Genomic DNA, 17,235 nt, shown 5'->3' on the forward strand with positions numbered 1-17,235 from the left:
ATTTCCACACCTCACCGGTCTTTCTGTTGTTCAAGTTTGTTAACTAAACCTTTTTAAATTAGCAAATGGGGTGTCCACTCTTTTTGTCATGGCCTTACGAGCCAGGTTGTGACAAACCCCCGTACTAGTTTTTTCTATTTAGGTGTGGCACTACTGAAATACAGAATTTTTGTACTCTTGCCACCTCTGCACTAATAAGGCATTTCACATTTACCTGCTTAATGACCACCAACTTTATTAGAGTGTGATTCACTTTGAAAATCCATATTGAAGCTGTGGTGCAGCACACAGTACAGATAGCGCCCAAAAATAAACTTGAAATAAAAACTTTTCATTAGTCAAGAAAAGAAGAAAGCAGGAAAAAAATGAAGAAATAAGTTTCTTACTCACTGAAAATGCTGGCGTAAAGCTGTATATAAATAAACAAAGTTCATGTGAACAGATTTTTTTCTTTTTATATTCAATTTTTGTCACGATTCAGGGGTGCAGGCCGCGTAGCGTGGAAAGGAGGTGAGGACCCAAAAGCAGGACGCAGGAGATGGTGTTAAAAGGTGAACCAAAATCAGCCTTTATTATGGCAAAAGAAAAAGGGAATGGCAAAATAAACTGGAGCAGCAAAACAAAGAAACCTACACTGGAAAATAACTAAGGAGGTCTGGAGAACACAGGGAAACACAGGACAACAAGACTGACATCTGACCAGGGCAAAACTCAGACAATAAATACACAGAGGAAACGAGGGGTGAGTGGAAACAGCTGGGGTAACAGGTGAACAGAATAACACTAACGAGACTCAGGGAGGTAACGCAAAACACAAGCACACAGGATAAGGAACTGTCAAAATAAGACAGGAAGTAACCCACTATGGTACACACACACTTGACACATAAGGAGACTGGCACACAGAGGGAATCTAAACACGACTAAACAGAATCCAACAACTCCTAAGCTGACACCAGACAGGGAACAACTGAACAGGGAAGACACAGACACCTGAGACACAAACAATGAAGACAAACACCAGCACACAAGAACGTGGGGAGACAGATACACAGAGGAGCACAGACACAGGAGCATAAAGACACAGGAAGATGGGAACCCAGGAAAATCAGAATAACCTAATATTAACCAAAACAATACAAAACTACAACAACTGAGGAACTAGACTGTAAGAAAAACTAAGAATCACTAAGAGAACTCAAAACGCAGGCCCACTGCCTCAGGATCATGACAATTTTATATACTTTTTTACTGGATACATTTTTGATAATAACTAGGTTAAAATCATTCTTCTTAAAGTTAAACTGTGTAAAATCTCATCATTAGATGTCAGTCAACTAGTTCTATTTTCTTACCTCTGGTAACTCAAGCGCAAAATCTATGGTATCTACAGTGGCTGCTGTAGGACAAACATGTTTAGTCAGCCAAAAAAACAAAAAAAACAAACATTCAAATGTGCCCCATAAAGTCCAGCTGGTGTGTAAAGTGAAAAAAACAATGATAGTCTCTAGCATTCTCAGTGGTCCCTACATGTGTATCACTTTATGATTTTTATGATCTTTTTTTTTTTTAATGAATTTCCTTATTGAAGCCACCCCATGTTGTGTCTTTGTTTAATAAACTGACTTGTGTTGTTCTTCAATGTCTCTTCTGTTCAGTCAGTTTTGAGCAACTGTTGTGTGTGGGTTTATTTTTATTTTATATTCACTTTGCCTTTCAAACACTGGTCTGAAGCTCCAGGTCAGTCCTCTCGTGTTCTTCCACATTATTTAAAGTTATCAGGCAATGATGCACCTGCTTTTCTGTTTTACTTGTTCAATTTCTTCTTCCTGCTTTTTTTGCATTTCCTCAAATTCTTTCTTCAGAATTTCTTCTTTGTGGCTGGAAAGGTTGTGCAAAAGAGTATACTCGTGTTTTTGTTTATTTTGCTCTTGCATCAATTTCTCATATCTTTCCTTCAGATCCCTTATCTCCTCATTATACATTTCTATCAGGGATTCAAAGTCCCTGGTGTATTTCTCTCTGAATTCATTGAAGACTTCTGCTTGATTTCTGGCCTCATCTTCATATTTCTGCTTCATTTCCTCCATTTTCTTCTTGTAGTCATTCTCTAATTTTTTTCGCTTTTTCCCCTCCTGCTCGATTCTGATACAGTGTTCTCTTATTATTCTGTGATATGCTTCTCTTTCCTTTTCATATTCTTCTTTGAGCTCTTTAATTTTTATAGCTTCCATTTCCTGTCTTTGTATGTTTTCCTGACACCTTTTTTTCCACCATTCTTTCCTCTCCATCTCCCAGGCCTCTTTCTCTTTTCTCATTTCTTCTCTGGTCTGCTCCAGCTGTCTCATGAGCTCTTCCTTTGACTCAGATTTTATTTGCTTCTCCAAAGTTTCAAGTTTTTGTTTCCACTGTCGTTGCTGAATTTCTTCCTCTTCTCTCGTCTTTCTGTCTTCTTCTTCTCTGATCTTCTGTTCTCTCTCTCTCTTCTCTCGCTCCTGGTTAAAGCAGTCCTCCATCTGCTGGAGCTGTTTCATACTTTGCTCTTTCTCAGATTCAAATTTGGAGATCTGTTCTTCCATTTCTCTCTTTATTTTTTCCAGTTCTTCCTTGTGTTTCTGTTGTAGCTCCTCTCTCTCCCTTTTCATGTCTTCATCTTTCTCTTTCAGCAGTCTCTCCACCTCCTTCTGTATCGCTGCCTCGGCGTCTTGGAACATCTCAGTAGTGTAGTAGCTACCACCATTCTCCTTCAGCATGGCTTCAGTTTTGTTCAGCAGCTCTCTGACCTGTGTGCGGTTAGTCGGATCTTTGTTGTTGAAGACGTGGTATCTGCCCCCACATTCATTAATCAGAGATTTTACAAAGTCAGCACATTCTTCCTTTATGTAACTTTCAATGGATCGATCTTCGAGGTCATCTCCTCTGGTGAAGGTAACAATGATGAAGTTACCTGAGTTCTTGCCAAATGTCTTCTTGATCTTTTTCACAGCATCTTTTTCCTCCTCTGTAAAGCGGCCGATCTGCAGCACCAGTAGGAACACATGAGGTCCAGGAGACAACATGCTGATGCATTTCAGAAGCTCCTCTTGAACTTCATTATTGGACAGAGTCGTGTCAAATAAGCCGGGGGTGTCAACAACAACAACATGACGTCCATCAATCTCTCCTGCTGCTTTTTGACATTTGCTGGTCACAGATTTCTGACTGGCTTTGTATACAAACACCTTTTTGCCCAAAATGGTGTTTGCAGTTGCACTTTTCCCAGTACCAGTTTTCCCAATCAGCACCATCCTGATGGAATCTCGGGTTTGATTTTTATCAGATCCAGCCTCAGTTTTGCATTTAACTTCCTTCAGTTCAGCTTTAAGTCTTGTAACACGCTCAATCTGAGCTTTGCATAACTTCTCAATTGTGAAGCTTGTGGGTCCTTCAACTCTCATCTGTTCCACTTTGTCCATCAGCTCAACAATTGCTTCCTTCTTCTTGATGTTGAGAACAACATATCTTCCTCCCCAGGTGTGACAAAGCTCCTGGATGTCCTTGTTTTCCTTTACAAAGTTATCAATAGCTGGAGCTGTAGGATCTGACTCCACAGTGAACAGAATTATGGTGAAGTCACTGAGTCGAGAGCTGAATGTGTTCTGGATGGTACCTAACTCTTCTTTGTCTTCATCAGTGAGGGGACCCACAGGTAGGACCAGGATGAAGGCATGGACACCCTCAGGATCACAGAGGGAGATACACCTGAGTGATTCCTCCATCACTGCCTCCTGAGGTTTTCCACACAAGGCAGGAAGCTCCACCAGGGAAACCCGACGTCCACACACCTCTCCCTGATGTTTAACACACTCTGTGTTGGAGACTGAATGAAGCTCAGTCTGACCTAAAATGGCCTTGGCTGCTGAAGTCTTGCCTGCTCCTCTCCTCCCACACAGAACCAGGTTCAAAGATGGTTTGATGTGTTCAGGTTGTGGTCTGATGGCCTCTTCAGTGACTGTGAGGAATTTTCCTTTGTTCTGATGCACGATGTCCTCAATCTTCTTCATTAACTGTTTGTGGTCTTCTTCGAACATGTTATAGTGTCTTCCTCCACAGTCTTTGAGGAGTTCACCGACAGAGGAACTTGTTTCATTGTCATGTGTGATGATGACCATGGAGTGTTTAAAGGAATCTTCACCAAACAAACTCAGAATGAACTTCAGAGTTTTTCTGTTCTTCTCAGTGAAATCAGAAGGTTTCACTAACAGCAGCAGAACATTTGGTCCAGGAGGACAGAGACTCACACAGTGCTTCATCTCTTCTATGACAGTTTCCACTGCCAGACTGAACATGTCTGAAGTTTTCACTACTGTTAAAGGTTTTCCTCTCCAAGTTCCATGATGGGAAACTAGCCTGGCTTTTTTATTTGTAATAAAGGCACAGAGTGATGTCTTCTGTTTGTGGCTCTTTCCAAAGAGCATGATCCTGAGTCCATGTTCTATGAAGAAACAAACATACAAGAATTAGTTTCAAGAGTTCATGTAAGCAGTCTGACTGCACTTTTTAGTAAAATATCTTTGACAGGAACTCTGCATGAAATAAGCATGTGTCTGTTAAAGTGTTGTGATGAATGTGTTGTAATGATTGGCAAACCCTTGCTTTTTCCAAATGAAAAATGTATATATAATTTTATATATTAATAACTTTAAAATGTTTATAAGATAATACTGTAAGCAGATCTTCTGTTTTCCTCTAAACCACTGATCGTTCAGTTGGTATTGGTTCAAACTGCAGAAGAGTTTGTGAATTTGTGCATCAGAACATATTGATGCACTGTTTAATAAATTAATGCCTAAAATCTATGCCTACCCTTTTTTTTTTGTTTTTACAATTCCAAAAACCTGATCCTGTCTTTTCACAGGTTACTCACTCACTCATCAGATTGGCTTCTTTATTATTTTTGCTGTTTGTAGTAGACTGTGTTGGTCATCAGTGAAATGAACTGGCTGCATCTCTGTGGCCATAAATTTAAAATGGTTTGACTGGTTGATTTGTGTTAGACTCAAAGTCCCAGTCACAAGAATATAATAGTAGGCTATGTGTGATCAATTTGGGTTAAACTTTTTACATCATTATTAAAATATTCTTCTGCACTTACCAAGAGACGGAGCACAATTAAAATTAACAGGGATTCCAGTTCTGCTTGGATGTTGATAAATCACATGCTTTCCATCATTCCTCTCTATAATTTGCTTCATTTTTGTCAGCAGCTCATGAACTTCAAGGTATTTCAGTCTCAGAGACTGATATCTACACCTTCTGATCATGTCCTGTAAAGATGCACGGTACATATAAGACTCATCTCCTTCTCTGAGTGCTGATTTCAGTATCAGTGATTGGTCAAAAGAGTGATCACTGAAGCGGTTCAGGATTTCACAGAGCCTCAGTTTTTGTTCCTCAGTGAAATCTTCAGGCTGTAGAACCAGCAGAAACAGATGAGGTCCAGGATCAGAGAGGCGCACACAGTTTTCCACATGTCCTCTTAGTTTGTCTTCAGAGATGTCGGGATGAAGCAGATCTGGTGTGTTGACGACAGAAATTTCTTTGCTTTGAATCAGTCCACTGACTCTCACACAGCAGTCTGCTTCTTCCACTGTGTTAAACTTGTTCTCTCTCAGTAAGACGTTTCCCACAGAACTCCTCTCAGACCAGCTGTTCCCCAGCAGAACAATCCTCAGCTCAGACACTGGAAATGGTAACAAACATTTTAAAAGTTAACTATCATGGTTGGCCGGCTGTGTGGCAGGCAGGGGATGGACCCAAAATGCAGGATATGGATGACAAGTATTAGGGCCACAAAAAAATTTTTAATTGTGCATTTTGAGAATAAAGTCAAAATTTCAAGAATAAAGTTGAAATTTTGAGAAAAAAGTCGAAATTTTGAGAAAAAAGTCAAAATACTATTTTGAGGAAAATGTCAAAATGTGCAGATTTAAGTCGTTTCAAGTCAAACACCTGCCACGCCACGTCTACTATAACCTCCAGAATGTCTTGTATTATGAGTTAGCGAAACTATACTTTAGAATCGGTTTTAGTAACAAGGAACTTATTTCTCTTTTAGTACATAAACACAATGTAGTGATGACTATGAGGATGGTAATGAGATGTGCAGAAAGCTGCATCGGCTCAGAAGGAAAACCACACAAACTGGCAATGGTCAGATGTAAGGATTTCGATGATTGCACATTCGTGCAGTACAGAGGGGATTTGCAGAATCACAAGTCACAATAAGGGGCTCGCCACACGGGGAGCGACATCGTTCGCTCTCCATTCATTTCCTATGGAACTTGTGCGATGAGGCCACAATCACTTCGCAGAAGTTCCATGAATGGAGAGGGAGCGACGTCGCTCCCCGTGTGTAGAGCCCCTAAGCCAGCTGATCAAGATGTTTCATCTACCCAAGGCATTTTGTAGAGGGTATAGCATCCACGGCCGTTATTTGACTTGAAATGACAACTTGGACTTTTTTCTCGAAATTTTAACTTTATTCTCAAAATGCACGATTTAAATGTGGCCCTAATACTCCGACGTATCAAGGAGTCTGTGGAGATGATTTAAACAATTTTGCCAAAGCATATAATATAGTTGAAGTTATTGCTTAGTTAGTTATAGTTTCTGAGTGATCAATTCTCTGTTTCTTGCACCATACTGTCGCTAAGCAACGCAAGTTATCTGAAATGGTTTAAGTCGTTTCCATGGTAACCACTGACTCACAAACTTAAAACGCAATGTTTCCCTCTTCACAGGGTTAACAAACTTGCAGTTGTCAGTAAACCCACTTTCTGGCATAGGTACACCTGCACCATAGTTAACTAAAGAACAACGTTTCACTCGGTGTAGTCTACATTTTTGTAGTGGGTATACTGTGCTTAGAAACAAAAGTACACCAGTTAGTGATGTAATCAACAATTTATATTGATTTTTAAGCATATTTAACACTGCAAAATTTCTCTGATGCTTACATTTGAATAAATGTACAACAAACTGTAAAACAGTTGTCTTTGTATTAAAAACATGTAGAATTTATAAAACAGTATAAAAGCAAAACATGTTTAAGTATTAAATAGTAAATACAGAAGTACTATACAAAAAAACAGGTTGAACCAACTATGTCTATCAAACTGGCAGGTTCTTCTAAAGCTGACTCTGTGACTTCAGCTGCTTTATAAAAACATCCAAAAAGTGTCGTTTGTTTTCTCTTCATTTTCAGAACATTGTAAAATCCTCTAGCTCACATGTGTCAGACTCAATCATAGGTCGGACCAAAATTAAAGACAGTCTGAGTCGCAGGACGATCAGGATTAAAAATAACTTTTATCAGCAATATGAATTTGAATGGCCAGAATACAGCAACTTTTTCCTCAACACATTAACTAAAATATAACATTATTTTTTTCTTTAAAAATAACATCAGGAAAAATGAATCTATTTCAAGCTGATGAAAATTTGCCAATTTTTCAGGTAAAAACTGTGAAGTGAATTTATGCTCTTCACAGTCGAAAAAATGCTGCGTAAACTGTGTGTGCAGTTTCTCAGCAAAAAGCGCAGCTGCAAACAGTGGTGGAGACCTGCTCTGATTTCATGCGTACTCACTCGGTCCCGTCCCTGAAGCTGCAGGGGCTTACAGTAAGATGCTTCATTGTGTTGCAGACTCACACAGCCACCTTTCATCCCGAAGCCCTGCTGGGACCTAAACCTTTACTTTTCATGAACTGACAGATTTCCTCAGGTAGCTCATGGCACCTGTGTGATAAAGAACGTCACCAAATTCATAAGCTATTTCCTCCGAAACTGTCAGTGATTTAAATCTTTTCCTCTTACAAAGTTCATTGTCTGTGTTACGGTGCTTATGACGTGTTCTGTTTTCAGGACTTTGCTGCGCGTTTCCTGCTGTGTGACGCAGCGATGCACTGTAAGCTCACCTGTGCAGGTCTCCCCCTGCATCTTCTCCCATATCCGCTCGTCTCCCCGAACATAGCAGGCGAGGGGGGGGGTGGGGGGGGGTGCACAGGTCTTGGCCTACGCGGCAGCAGTTCCAGTGCATTGTGAGATTTGTAGTATACGTGGTGGGAGCGCAATTTACCCGCTTGCCCGTTTGATAAGTAAGTGAAACCAGTGGTGTAGTCTACGTAATACGCTGGTATATGCTGTATACCCACTAGAAAAGCTCTGAGAATAGCTTACTATTCCGATTTTCCACAGAAAATCGTCTTTGCCACGTCGGCACAAGTATAGAGTGAAATATTTTCAGCGGAAAAAAAACACTAGACTTCGAATAAAACTCAGATGACCAAGCTTTCCACCAGCATTTAAACGCACCATGTACGCACGAATCTTGGAGCTCTCCGGAAGCGTAAAATGTGTCTCAAAAAACTGCCGTTTTGTCCGTGCGTATCAGGTGATTCGTGTATCTGTATTTTACGGTTTGTATGCGTACTTTTATTTTGTATTCATAATTTCTTAATATTTGTATTTGTATTTGAACACACATTTACAAGTACCTGAAATTACGCACAAAACGTTATTTACAACAAACAAAAAATTACAAATCCAGCATTACAGACACACAGATATTTTGCGTCAACTTTCTCTCCATACCTCTGGGCCACCATAATAAAGTGGCTGTCAGAGCATCAGAGGAGCGAATTCATCTGCTGACGTTTATGTTTTTACAAGCACTGAAATTCCAGTTAGACGTTAGTTTGTTATTTTGTACGTAACATGAAGCTTTTACAGTCGTGACAGCGATGATGTCACGGATTTGTAATGAGGCAGCTGCAGCTGTCAGACTGTCAGTCAGTTCCTCTGAAACATTTACTGTAGTTACTGTAGCATCACTGTTATATCACACTGATCTGGATGAAGCTTTAGACACAGAACACACTGATCGATCATTGATCATTGGTCGTATTGTAAAAGCTCACTGATGGAAAAATGCCTGAGTACCCGGAGAAAACCCATGCAATCTCTACACAGAAAGGCTGGATTTGAACCCAGACCTTCCCACCACCCACCACACCACTGTGCCATACCCACAAAATAAAATCATAGATGCAAAATCATTTTTTAATTAATACAATTTAATTATTATAAAATTGTATTGTATAAAAATGTGTCATTTAAAATGTAACTCCATGACTTTATTCAGTGTCAGCAACAGAATCTGTCAATGTCTACACATGTATTTGTCACAGGACGGCTGTGTGGCAGGCTGAGTTGGACCCAACTGCAGGATGTGGAAGTCAGAATTAACTCTAAAAACAGCTTTATTTCACTGGTTAACTCAGGAATACAAACTACAAATACTGTGAGCTGGCCATGAGCCAGGAAAACATAAACGCAAGGGTTATTTGGAATTGCTATGAAATTTGAGGACACACAGCAGGCAGGAAGCCACAGCCAACAGCACAACACGGGGAAATTGCAGATATAAACACAAGAGAACGCGGACAAGTGGAAACTAAACAGAATAAACAGGGAACAAGGGTTTGCCAAAATAAAACAGGAAGAGCCCAAACGTAACACAGACGTGGACTTAACACAGAGAAGCATACGCTGAAGGAATACAAACACACAGAGACTTAGACAAAACACAAGAGGACATGAGACAGGCACGAAAAACTAAACTCCAGATAAGAACATAGAAATACTATACCTAAAGTAATACAAAGGTGAGAAACTACACCATAAACAACATAAGAAACAAACTGAAGAAATCTAATACCAAAACTCAAAAGTTCAAAAACATAACGTTGGGTCAAAACCCACGATCATGACAGCGTTATCAATGTCTACATATGTATTGTCTTGACTTTGATGATGTTGGACACATAGATCATATAGCTGGGTTTGAACGGTTTTTGATATGATAATATGATAAATTTGGCTCTGTACATCACTATAATTACCAGGTTTATACATGTAAACATTAAGATGCAACTTAAAAGCATAACCAAACAAATCTATCCATCATGTGATTTTTTTCTGTAATGTTCACTGGATGGTATTTCACTGTAAAGATGAACAGTAGCCCAAAACATACCATGTAATGTTGAAGGTAAAGAAGTGAAATATTCTGCAGTTGCTGAGTCAGTCACCTCATCTTAACTAGATTAAGCTGCATTTCATAGCTGAAGATAAACCTAAAGATGAAAGACCCACAACCGATCAACAGCTGAAGACGGCTGCAGTAACAGCCAGACAAGACGTGAAGATCACACATTTGTGATGTTCCAGATTTCAGTTGCATGTAAGATTCAGACAGTTAAAGGCAAACATGAACAGGCTGAAACACAGCTTCTTCCCTCAGGCTGTGAAAGCCATCAATCCCCCACCTTCAGCCAAACTATTCACCCTGATGGGCAAACAGCGGAACTAATGGACAATTGACTCAAATGGACAATTACAGTGAAATCCACCCCAATCCCCGATCCCCCCCCCCCCCCCCCCCCCCCCCCCATCCCCACCCCACCCCCCCATCTGCCAGCCCACCACCGACTGCACTTGTCACTTTAAACAATCTAACCTTGTACATACTTTTCCCTAGCATTGATATATTTACCTTAATCTGCTACATTTACTTATTTATTGTTGTCTTGCATATGTTTTTTAATTACTGCCGCAGAGAGGATGCTAAACTGCATTTCACTGTTTTAACATTGTTCTTAGCATTGTTTCTTTTTTAACAGTGACAATAAAAATGCTATTCTATTCTAAAGGATTCTTGAGAAAGCTGATTAAAATTGTTACTAAGTTACAGATTTTTGTACTTAGTTGTATTTTACTTTCTTCAATAAACAAGTGCACATTTGGGCCTGGATCAAAAACATGTAGTCTTTCAAAACTCACTGTCGGGTGGTATGAATTCAAAGCTTCTCCAACGTCTCATGGTTAAGATTTCTTCTGGAACTGTAACAATAAAGAAAAACATGTTTTAAGTCATTTTTTCTCTCTTTTTTTATTATTATTTATACACAGGTAAGGGTGGAAAAAAAAGAAATCTAACTTAAAGTAAGGTAGGACTTGTTTTACAAATATAAATCCTGACAGGAATGGGGACTTTATGACTTTAATGTGCATTTAATCTGTTTGATGCTCAACTATCTGCAGCATTTGTAGAGAAACAAGTGAAAGTGGACTGTTACTGGAAGAGACTATAGACCTGGACTAGGACAGGATTTATGTTTTTTATTTTCAGAAAATAAATCCTGATAGACTTTCAGTGTAAAATGCATTTTCAAGGCAGGGATAATTCACCTTATATCTTTAAAAGTATACAACATATAGCAGTTAACCAGGTTTCTAAAGCCTAGTTATATGTTATATAAAACTATAAGTAGGAGCAGCTAACTCAAGGGCAATTCATATAGGTCTCTTAAATTTCTGCTGATACTGCTGCCTTACTGTCACTCTGCTGAAAACTCACAGAAATGCCAGTAAGAACTGATACTGTTCCACAGAAGAGAAAGCTGAAGGCTCTGCATTCTGTTCTGTTTGTAGAAACTCTATGAAAGACCAGTAAACCTGCAGTCTGGGAGTGAAGAACTCTGTTTGGGCAATACGGTCTCTTTTAGCCTCTCAGTACTTTCACTGCAGCATTCTGGATTAACTGAAGGATTTTTAAGGGCATTTTAAACAACCTAATAATAATGATTTACAATAGTCCAGCCTAGAAATAATAAATGAATAAACAAAACTTTCAGTATCACTCTGACACAGGATGCCTCTTATTTTAGAGATATATTGCACAAATCCAAGAAAGCAGTTCTTCGTATTTGTTTATCATGTGCCTTGAAGGACATATGCTGGTCAGAAACAACTCCTAAATTCCTGAAAGTGTTACTGCAGACTAAGGTAATGCCATGCATACGCCCCCGAGGTTCCTTACGTAGGACATGCCCAGAACATCTCACCCAAGAGGAACCCAGGAGACATCCTAGTCAGTTGCTTGAACCACATCAACTAGCTCATTTCAATGTGGAAGAGCAGCAGTTCTACTCTGAGCCCCTATTGAATGACTGCAGCCTTCACTCTATCTCAGCCACCCTTGAGATTAAGCTCATTTCTGCTGCTTGTATGTGCGATCTGGTACTTTTTGGTCACTACACAAAGCTCATGATCATAGGTGATGTAGGGACCTAAACTGAATGGTAAATCGACAACTTCACTTTAACCCTCAGTTTTCTCTTCACCACGACAGGCTGGTGCAGCATCCACATCACTGCAACCACATTCCCAATCCATCTGTCAATCTCCTGCTCCCCTGTTCCCTCATTCATGAATGAGATCCCAAGATACTTGGAGCACCAGCTTGTCCCTGACCCACAGTGCGCTCTGCACACGACAGCAACTTCCGCTTTATTTTTACACATCGTGTCAAACTGCCAACAGTTAATTTGCATATCTTATTTTAACTTTTGTATCTTTACTGTGGGCTTTTTGCTGTGTAAAACAAACAGCGGTGGATGCAGCAGCTAGTTCACTTTTCTTCACCGTGGAGTTTGTTGATCAGGTGGTTGATGAACCACCTCAAGTGTTTCCCATTAAAGGTCTAATGGTGGTTACAGGAACAAGCGCTGCTGTTTTAGATGATAGAAAAACGTTTTCTTTCACTTCGCCTGAGCTCACCATCTTGATAACGGGTCCGCCTCTTTGCACTTCACTGAGTGTATGCAGATGTTGTGTTATCAGTAATGTTGTTGAAAATCTGGGGGCTGCATGGGCTCAGTGTTGTCATATTTTTCTTTCACACGTGTGATCCTTGATACAGTTTCTATTGATACATGTTTTTAGTCGCTACTGTGAATAAAATGCTTTCATGATGACACATGAGCATCGCAGAGTTTATACGAAAAACTGAAGCAAAACACACACACACACACACACACACACACACACACACACACACACACACACACACACACACACGAAACCCAGCGTTTCCCTCATTTAATGCTTAACAAACTCAGCTGCTGGGTCCCCGACCTTCTCATCTTTCTTCTGTTTATAGTGATATTATAGTGACTGTGATGAGAGCAACCATGTCTCGCAGTAAGAACAGAAAAGAGAGGATTTGTGAAGATCTATCCACATGGTTTAGCTGTCATATCCCAACTTCCCCCAGACTATGCATCTTAGGTGATGTCAGTGAATTAATTATGGAGTTAAATATATCACACATAGTTCTTACTGCCTTGTGCATCGCTAAGAAGATGATCCTCATGAACTGGAAGACAAAAAATAAACTATGTATTACTCAGTACAGAAATTTATTAGTAGATCATGTTAGTTTAGAGAGAATGTCTGCTTCTTCTAAAAACAAATTGGAGGAATTTGACTCTCTTTGGTTCCCACTGCTCAGCTCCATTACTTAGTGGGGGTGGTGGGCTGCGGGCTCTGCTCCTGATGTGCTTTGTGAGGGGGTGGGGGGGGACTCCGGGGGCCTGGGTAGCTGGTAGCCTCCTGAGGCTGGGGTCCTGGGGCGACCTTCTGGTGATGTCTGTGTGCCTGTCCTGGTTGATGGTGGTGGGGGCTTGGATGGTGCTGCCTTCGGTCCTGGGGTGTGGGCGGGGTGCTTGGGGGGGTGGTGCCGGCCCTCGGTCGGTTGGCTGGTCTTCCCTGTGTGGCTTGGGGGCTGGGGTCTGGGGCCCCGGCACTGGGGCCACGCCGGCTCCCGGTGGGCCCCCCCTGGCGCGGGGGGGGCCTCTGCTGTCCCGGCCGCGCCGCCGGGTGGGGTGGGTTGGCCTGACGTCGGGATGTCCGGTCTACGCTTTTGGGGCCCTGGGGTGCCTGCATTGCGGGGGGGTGGGGTGGGGGATGGGGCCGCGGTGGGGTGGTTGGGGGGGACTGGGCACTGCATTTCCATGCCCAGGCCAGTATGTCCTGTCGCCTGTTTGTGTCTATTGTTGAGTGAATGGGCATCTAGGAGGAGCGGGCCGCCCTCTGCGGTGGGGGCGAGGGCGCCAACCTCGGGTGCTGCAGTGCTCCGGGATGCTGTCACCGCGGCCCCGGGCTCACCTCCCCCTGCCCTGTGCTGGGGTGTGGGAGGTCGGGGTGCCTATTGAGCCAGCGGACAGCTGGCTCTCTTCTTCCAGGATTTTTCCTGGTCATATGCCCCCCCCCCCTCCCCCTCCCCCTCCCCATACACAAACACACACACACACACACACACAGAATACACATCACTCACAGATGTAGGATGGAGAGGCCACGTGGAGAGCTGCACCACCACTTGCCTCTCCGTTTTAATTGCACTTTAGTCATTATAACTCACAACACATACACACTTACACCCTGATACACATAGGACCTTTGGGGCAGGCATGTTACTCAGAGGTTGATGAGATGGGCCGCTGAGGTGGCCCCACTCGGATCCTCGTCACTGTCTGTCTCCAAATTTTATTTGCACTTTAGACATGGAGGGTTTTGGGGGGGCAGTGTGGGCAAGCGCTGACGACCAACAGTTGGCGCTTGTGGCATAACTGTCCCCTCAATTTTAACTGCACCCTATACACCTCATTCACTCACAAACATTAACACATAGACCTACAAGTTGGGGAGGAGGAGGGGTGGATGGGTCATCTTACACCCCGATTTCTTGCGTCTCGCCCGGGGTAGGGGTCGGGGGGTTCCTTGGGGACCGGGCTGGTGGCGTCCTGGGGTCGCTGTTGGCCCTGGGGTGGTTTCCACTTGCCCCGCCTTCAGAGGGTGGGTAGCTATGGATGAATGTGTGTCTTTGTGTATTTGTCACCGTCTCCGTGAGTATGGGTGGGTGAGTGAATGTGTATGTATGGCATATCTGTGTGTGGGTAAGTATGTATGGGCATGTATGAGTATCTGTGTATAAATGTGTACACGGGTGTCTGGGTGTGTTTGTATGTATGGCTGGACCTGGGTCTGGGCCTTGTGCCTTGCCTCCTGGCCACTCCTTGCTGGTTGCCTCCTCCCCCCTACCCCCCTGGGATGGGGGTGCCTCGGGGTTCCTGGGTAGGGCTGGGTGTTCTGGCGTGGGTACTGGCCTGCCCCCCTTGGGGGTGCGGTGCGGGGCTGCGTTGGCTTCTTCGGCGTGGGGGGGGGCTCTGTGGAGGGTCGGGCGGTCCTTGGGTGCCGTGGGCCCGGGAGCCCTGCCGCCGGCCAGTGCAGGGGGCTGGCCGCTGGGGGGGGCTGGCTTCTCATCGCCTTGGGTTCCCTGGAGCCCTCGCTCCTCGACTGGGGGGGCTCCGTCTGAGACCACCCTCTCCCGTCTGCTGGGGTAGGTGTGCGGTTGTCTTTGGACTGAGTGGCCGGGGGTCTTCCTGGCTCTTGGTGGGCTGCTGGTGGCCTGGGGTTCCGGGGGCTTTCCGTACCTGCCTCTGGCTTCTGATGGGTGGAGCTGCAGCGTTTTGCCCTCATTGGTAAGTACGTTCCATGACACAGACACAAACATGACACAGACACAAACGCCCACTCAATCACAACTCAACAAAATTGTTGGTGTGCGTAACATGCTTTGTTAGTTTTGTTTTTCACACACAAATTTATTTTTACAAGTATTGATAGTATTTTTTTATATGTTAAAGTGATGAAGTATCTGATTAATAGACTTGTGCTCTTTCCCCTTTTTTTTTTTTTGCTCCCTTTCTCTCTCCCTTTTTCTTCTCTTTATTTTCCTCTTCTTCAGCCTGTCAGCTCTGGCTGTTACATAGTATGTGGAAAAATAACTCAGATAAATAAAATAAAGGGTTAAAACATCAACAAGAAGAGCCTATTGAGAACCTATAGAGCTCATCTTGAAATAGCAAATATGTTTGGCACAACAACGCATTCAGATCACAGTTCTGCTTGCAAGATCTACCAGACATGACAGGCTATAAAAAAAAAAAAAAAAAAAAAAAAAAAAAAGAACAGAAAAGAGAGAAAAACATCATGAGGAACACTTGCGTAATGAAAACAGAGATGAAGATGACTTTATTATCTATTTATAAAGTCTGTACATATGAGGCTATATTATACCTATAGCCTAATCATACACGATGTGTGTGAATTAGTCATGCTGTGCTTTTACTGCTCAAAGTAAATTAGAAAAGTGCTATATATGAACCAGTCCATTTACCATTTAATGCACCACACATTTATATCTTAATCCCTCCTCTATAGACAATCCAGATACTACATAGTAAATAATTTTATAAAGCCTAATTTTGTTCACTCACCTGTTTCGACTCCTGCTGCGACGCACTTAAGATGTGATCGAGTGAAAATGAAAGCTTGCAACTAGAAAAACAGGCAGAACCTGCTCTGACACACCAGACAAAGCCAGAAAACAAATATTTCCCGAGTCCCTTCCTGTACTCCCTGTACACACACAACTGTAAGACTACTCACAATACAAATGGCATTGTGAAATTATTAAATGATACAACTGTTTTGGGCCTGATCATCTGAGGAGCTGAGACAGCAGTAGGTACAGAGGCTTACTGTCATGGCTTGTGTGTGGCAGGAGCAGGAAAACCCCAAAATGCAGGACTCGGAAGTGATGAACTTAGTGTTATTTATCGAAATGAAGATTTAAAAAAAAAAAAAACAACTGAACTGGGCTGAAGCCGGAACTAAACCACAGGATACTAAGTATCCTGCTCCGAAACCTGGTTCCAAACACCTACATCACGTGACCGTGGCTAAGCGAGGCTTCGGTGCGTTTCACTCCCGCCAGGCGGCCGAGGTGCCAGGATTCATTTGTTTTTTTCTTCTTTTTTTTTTATTTAATGAATTTTTTTTGTTGTTGTTGTTGTTTTCTTAGCTGGGCCTTATTTTTTAACCTACGCTTCTATTTAATACAAGCAGACACACGCACGTATAAGTCATTGTTTCTGTGGACTGTAAAGAAGGATCCATGTGCAAACAGCAGAAACATTTCTTTCGGTGTAAAAGTGGATCAACGAGCTCACACGCTGGGACCGCTGACTGTGAGCGCTGAAAATCCTCAATCCTCCATTTGTTTCTGCACGCGCTGAATGACCTCTATTTGTTTTCAGAGACATTAGAGGAAGTTCCCCATCAACCCTGCATCCACCCTCCGCTCAGTGTCCTCCTCAGCCATGTTGGTCACCACGATCACTACAGAAGCGATGAACCAAATAATTAAACTGAGATCGCACTGCAATAATTTACTGGTGACATCGACGTTTAAATTTTTCATTACCATATTGTATGAATTTGTAT

General features: G+C 42.4%; 1 protein-coding gene across 1 annotated transcript; it reads right to left on the reverse strand.

The window, feature by feature from the left end:
• Positions 1–544: 544 nt before the first annotated feature.
• On the reverse strand, positions 545–16,268 carry LOC115788228 (GTPase IMAP family member 8-like). Its single transcript, XM_030741176.1, has 4 exons — positions 16,227–16,268; positions 10,885–10,944; positions 5,135–5,722; positions 545–4,474 (listed from the first exon to the last, which is right to left on the reverse strand). Exons 2-4 carry the CDS (start codon positions 10,922–10,924, stop codon positions 1,779–1,781), a joined length of 3,324 nt encoding a protein of 1,107 aa, XP_030597036.1. The 5' UTR covers positions 10,925–10,944; positions 16,227–16,268; the 3' UTR covers positions 545–1,778.
• Between the last annotated feature and the right edge of the window lie 967 nt (positions 16,269–17,235).

This window comes from Archocentrus centrarchus, chromosome 11 (genome assembly GCF_007364275.1).
Source record: "Archocentrus centrarchus isolate MPI-CPG fArcCen1 chromosome 11, fArcCen1, whole genome shotgun sequence".
Lineage (NCBI taxonomy): Eukaryota > Metazoa > Chordata > Actinopteri > Cichliformes > Cichlidae > Archocentrus > Archocentrus centrarchus.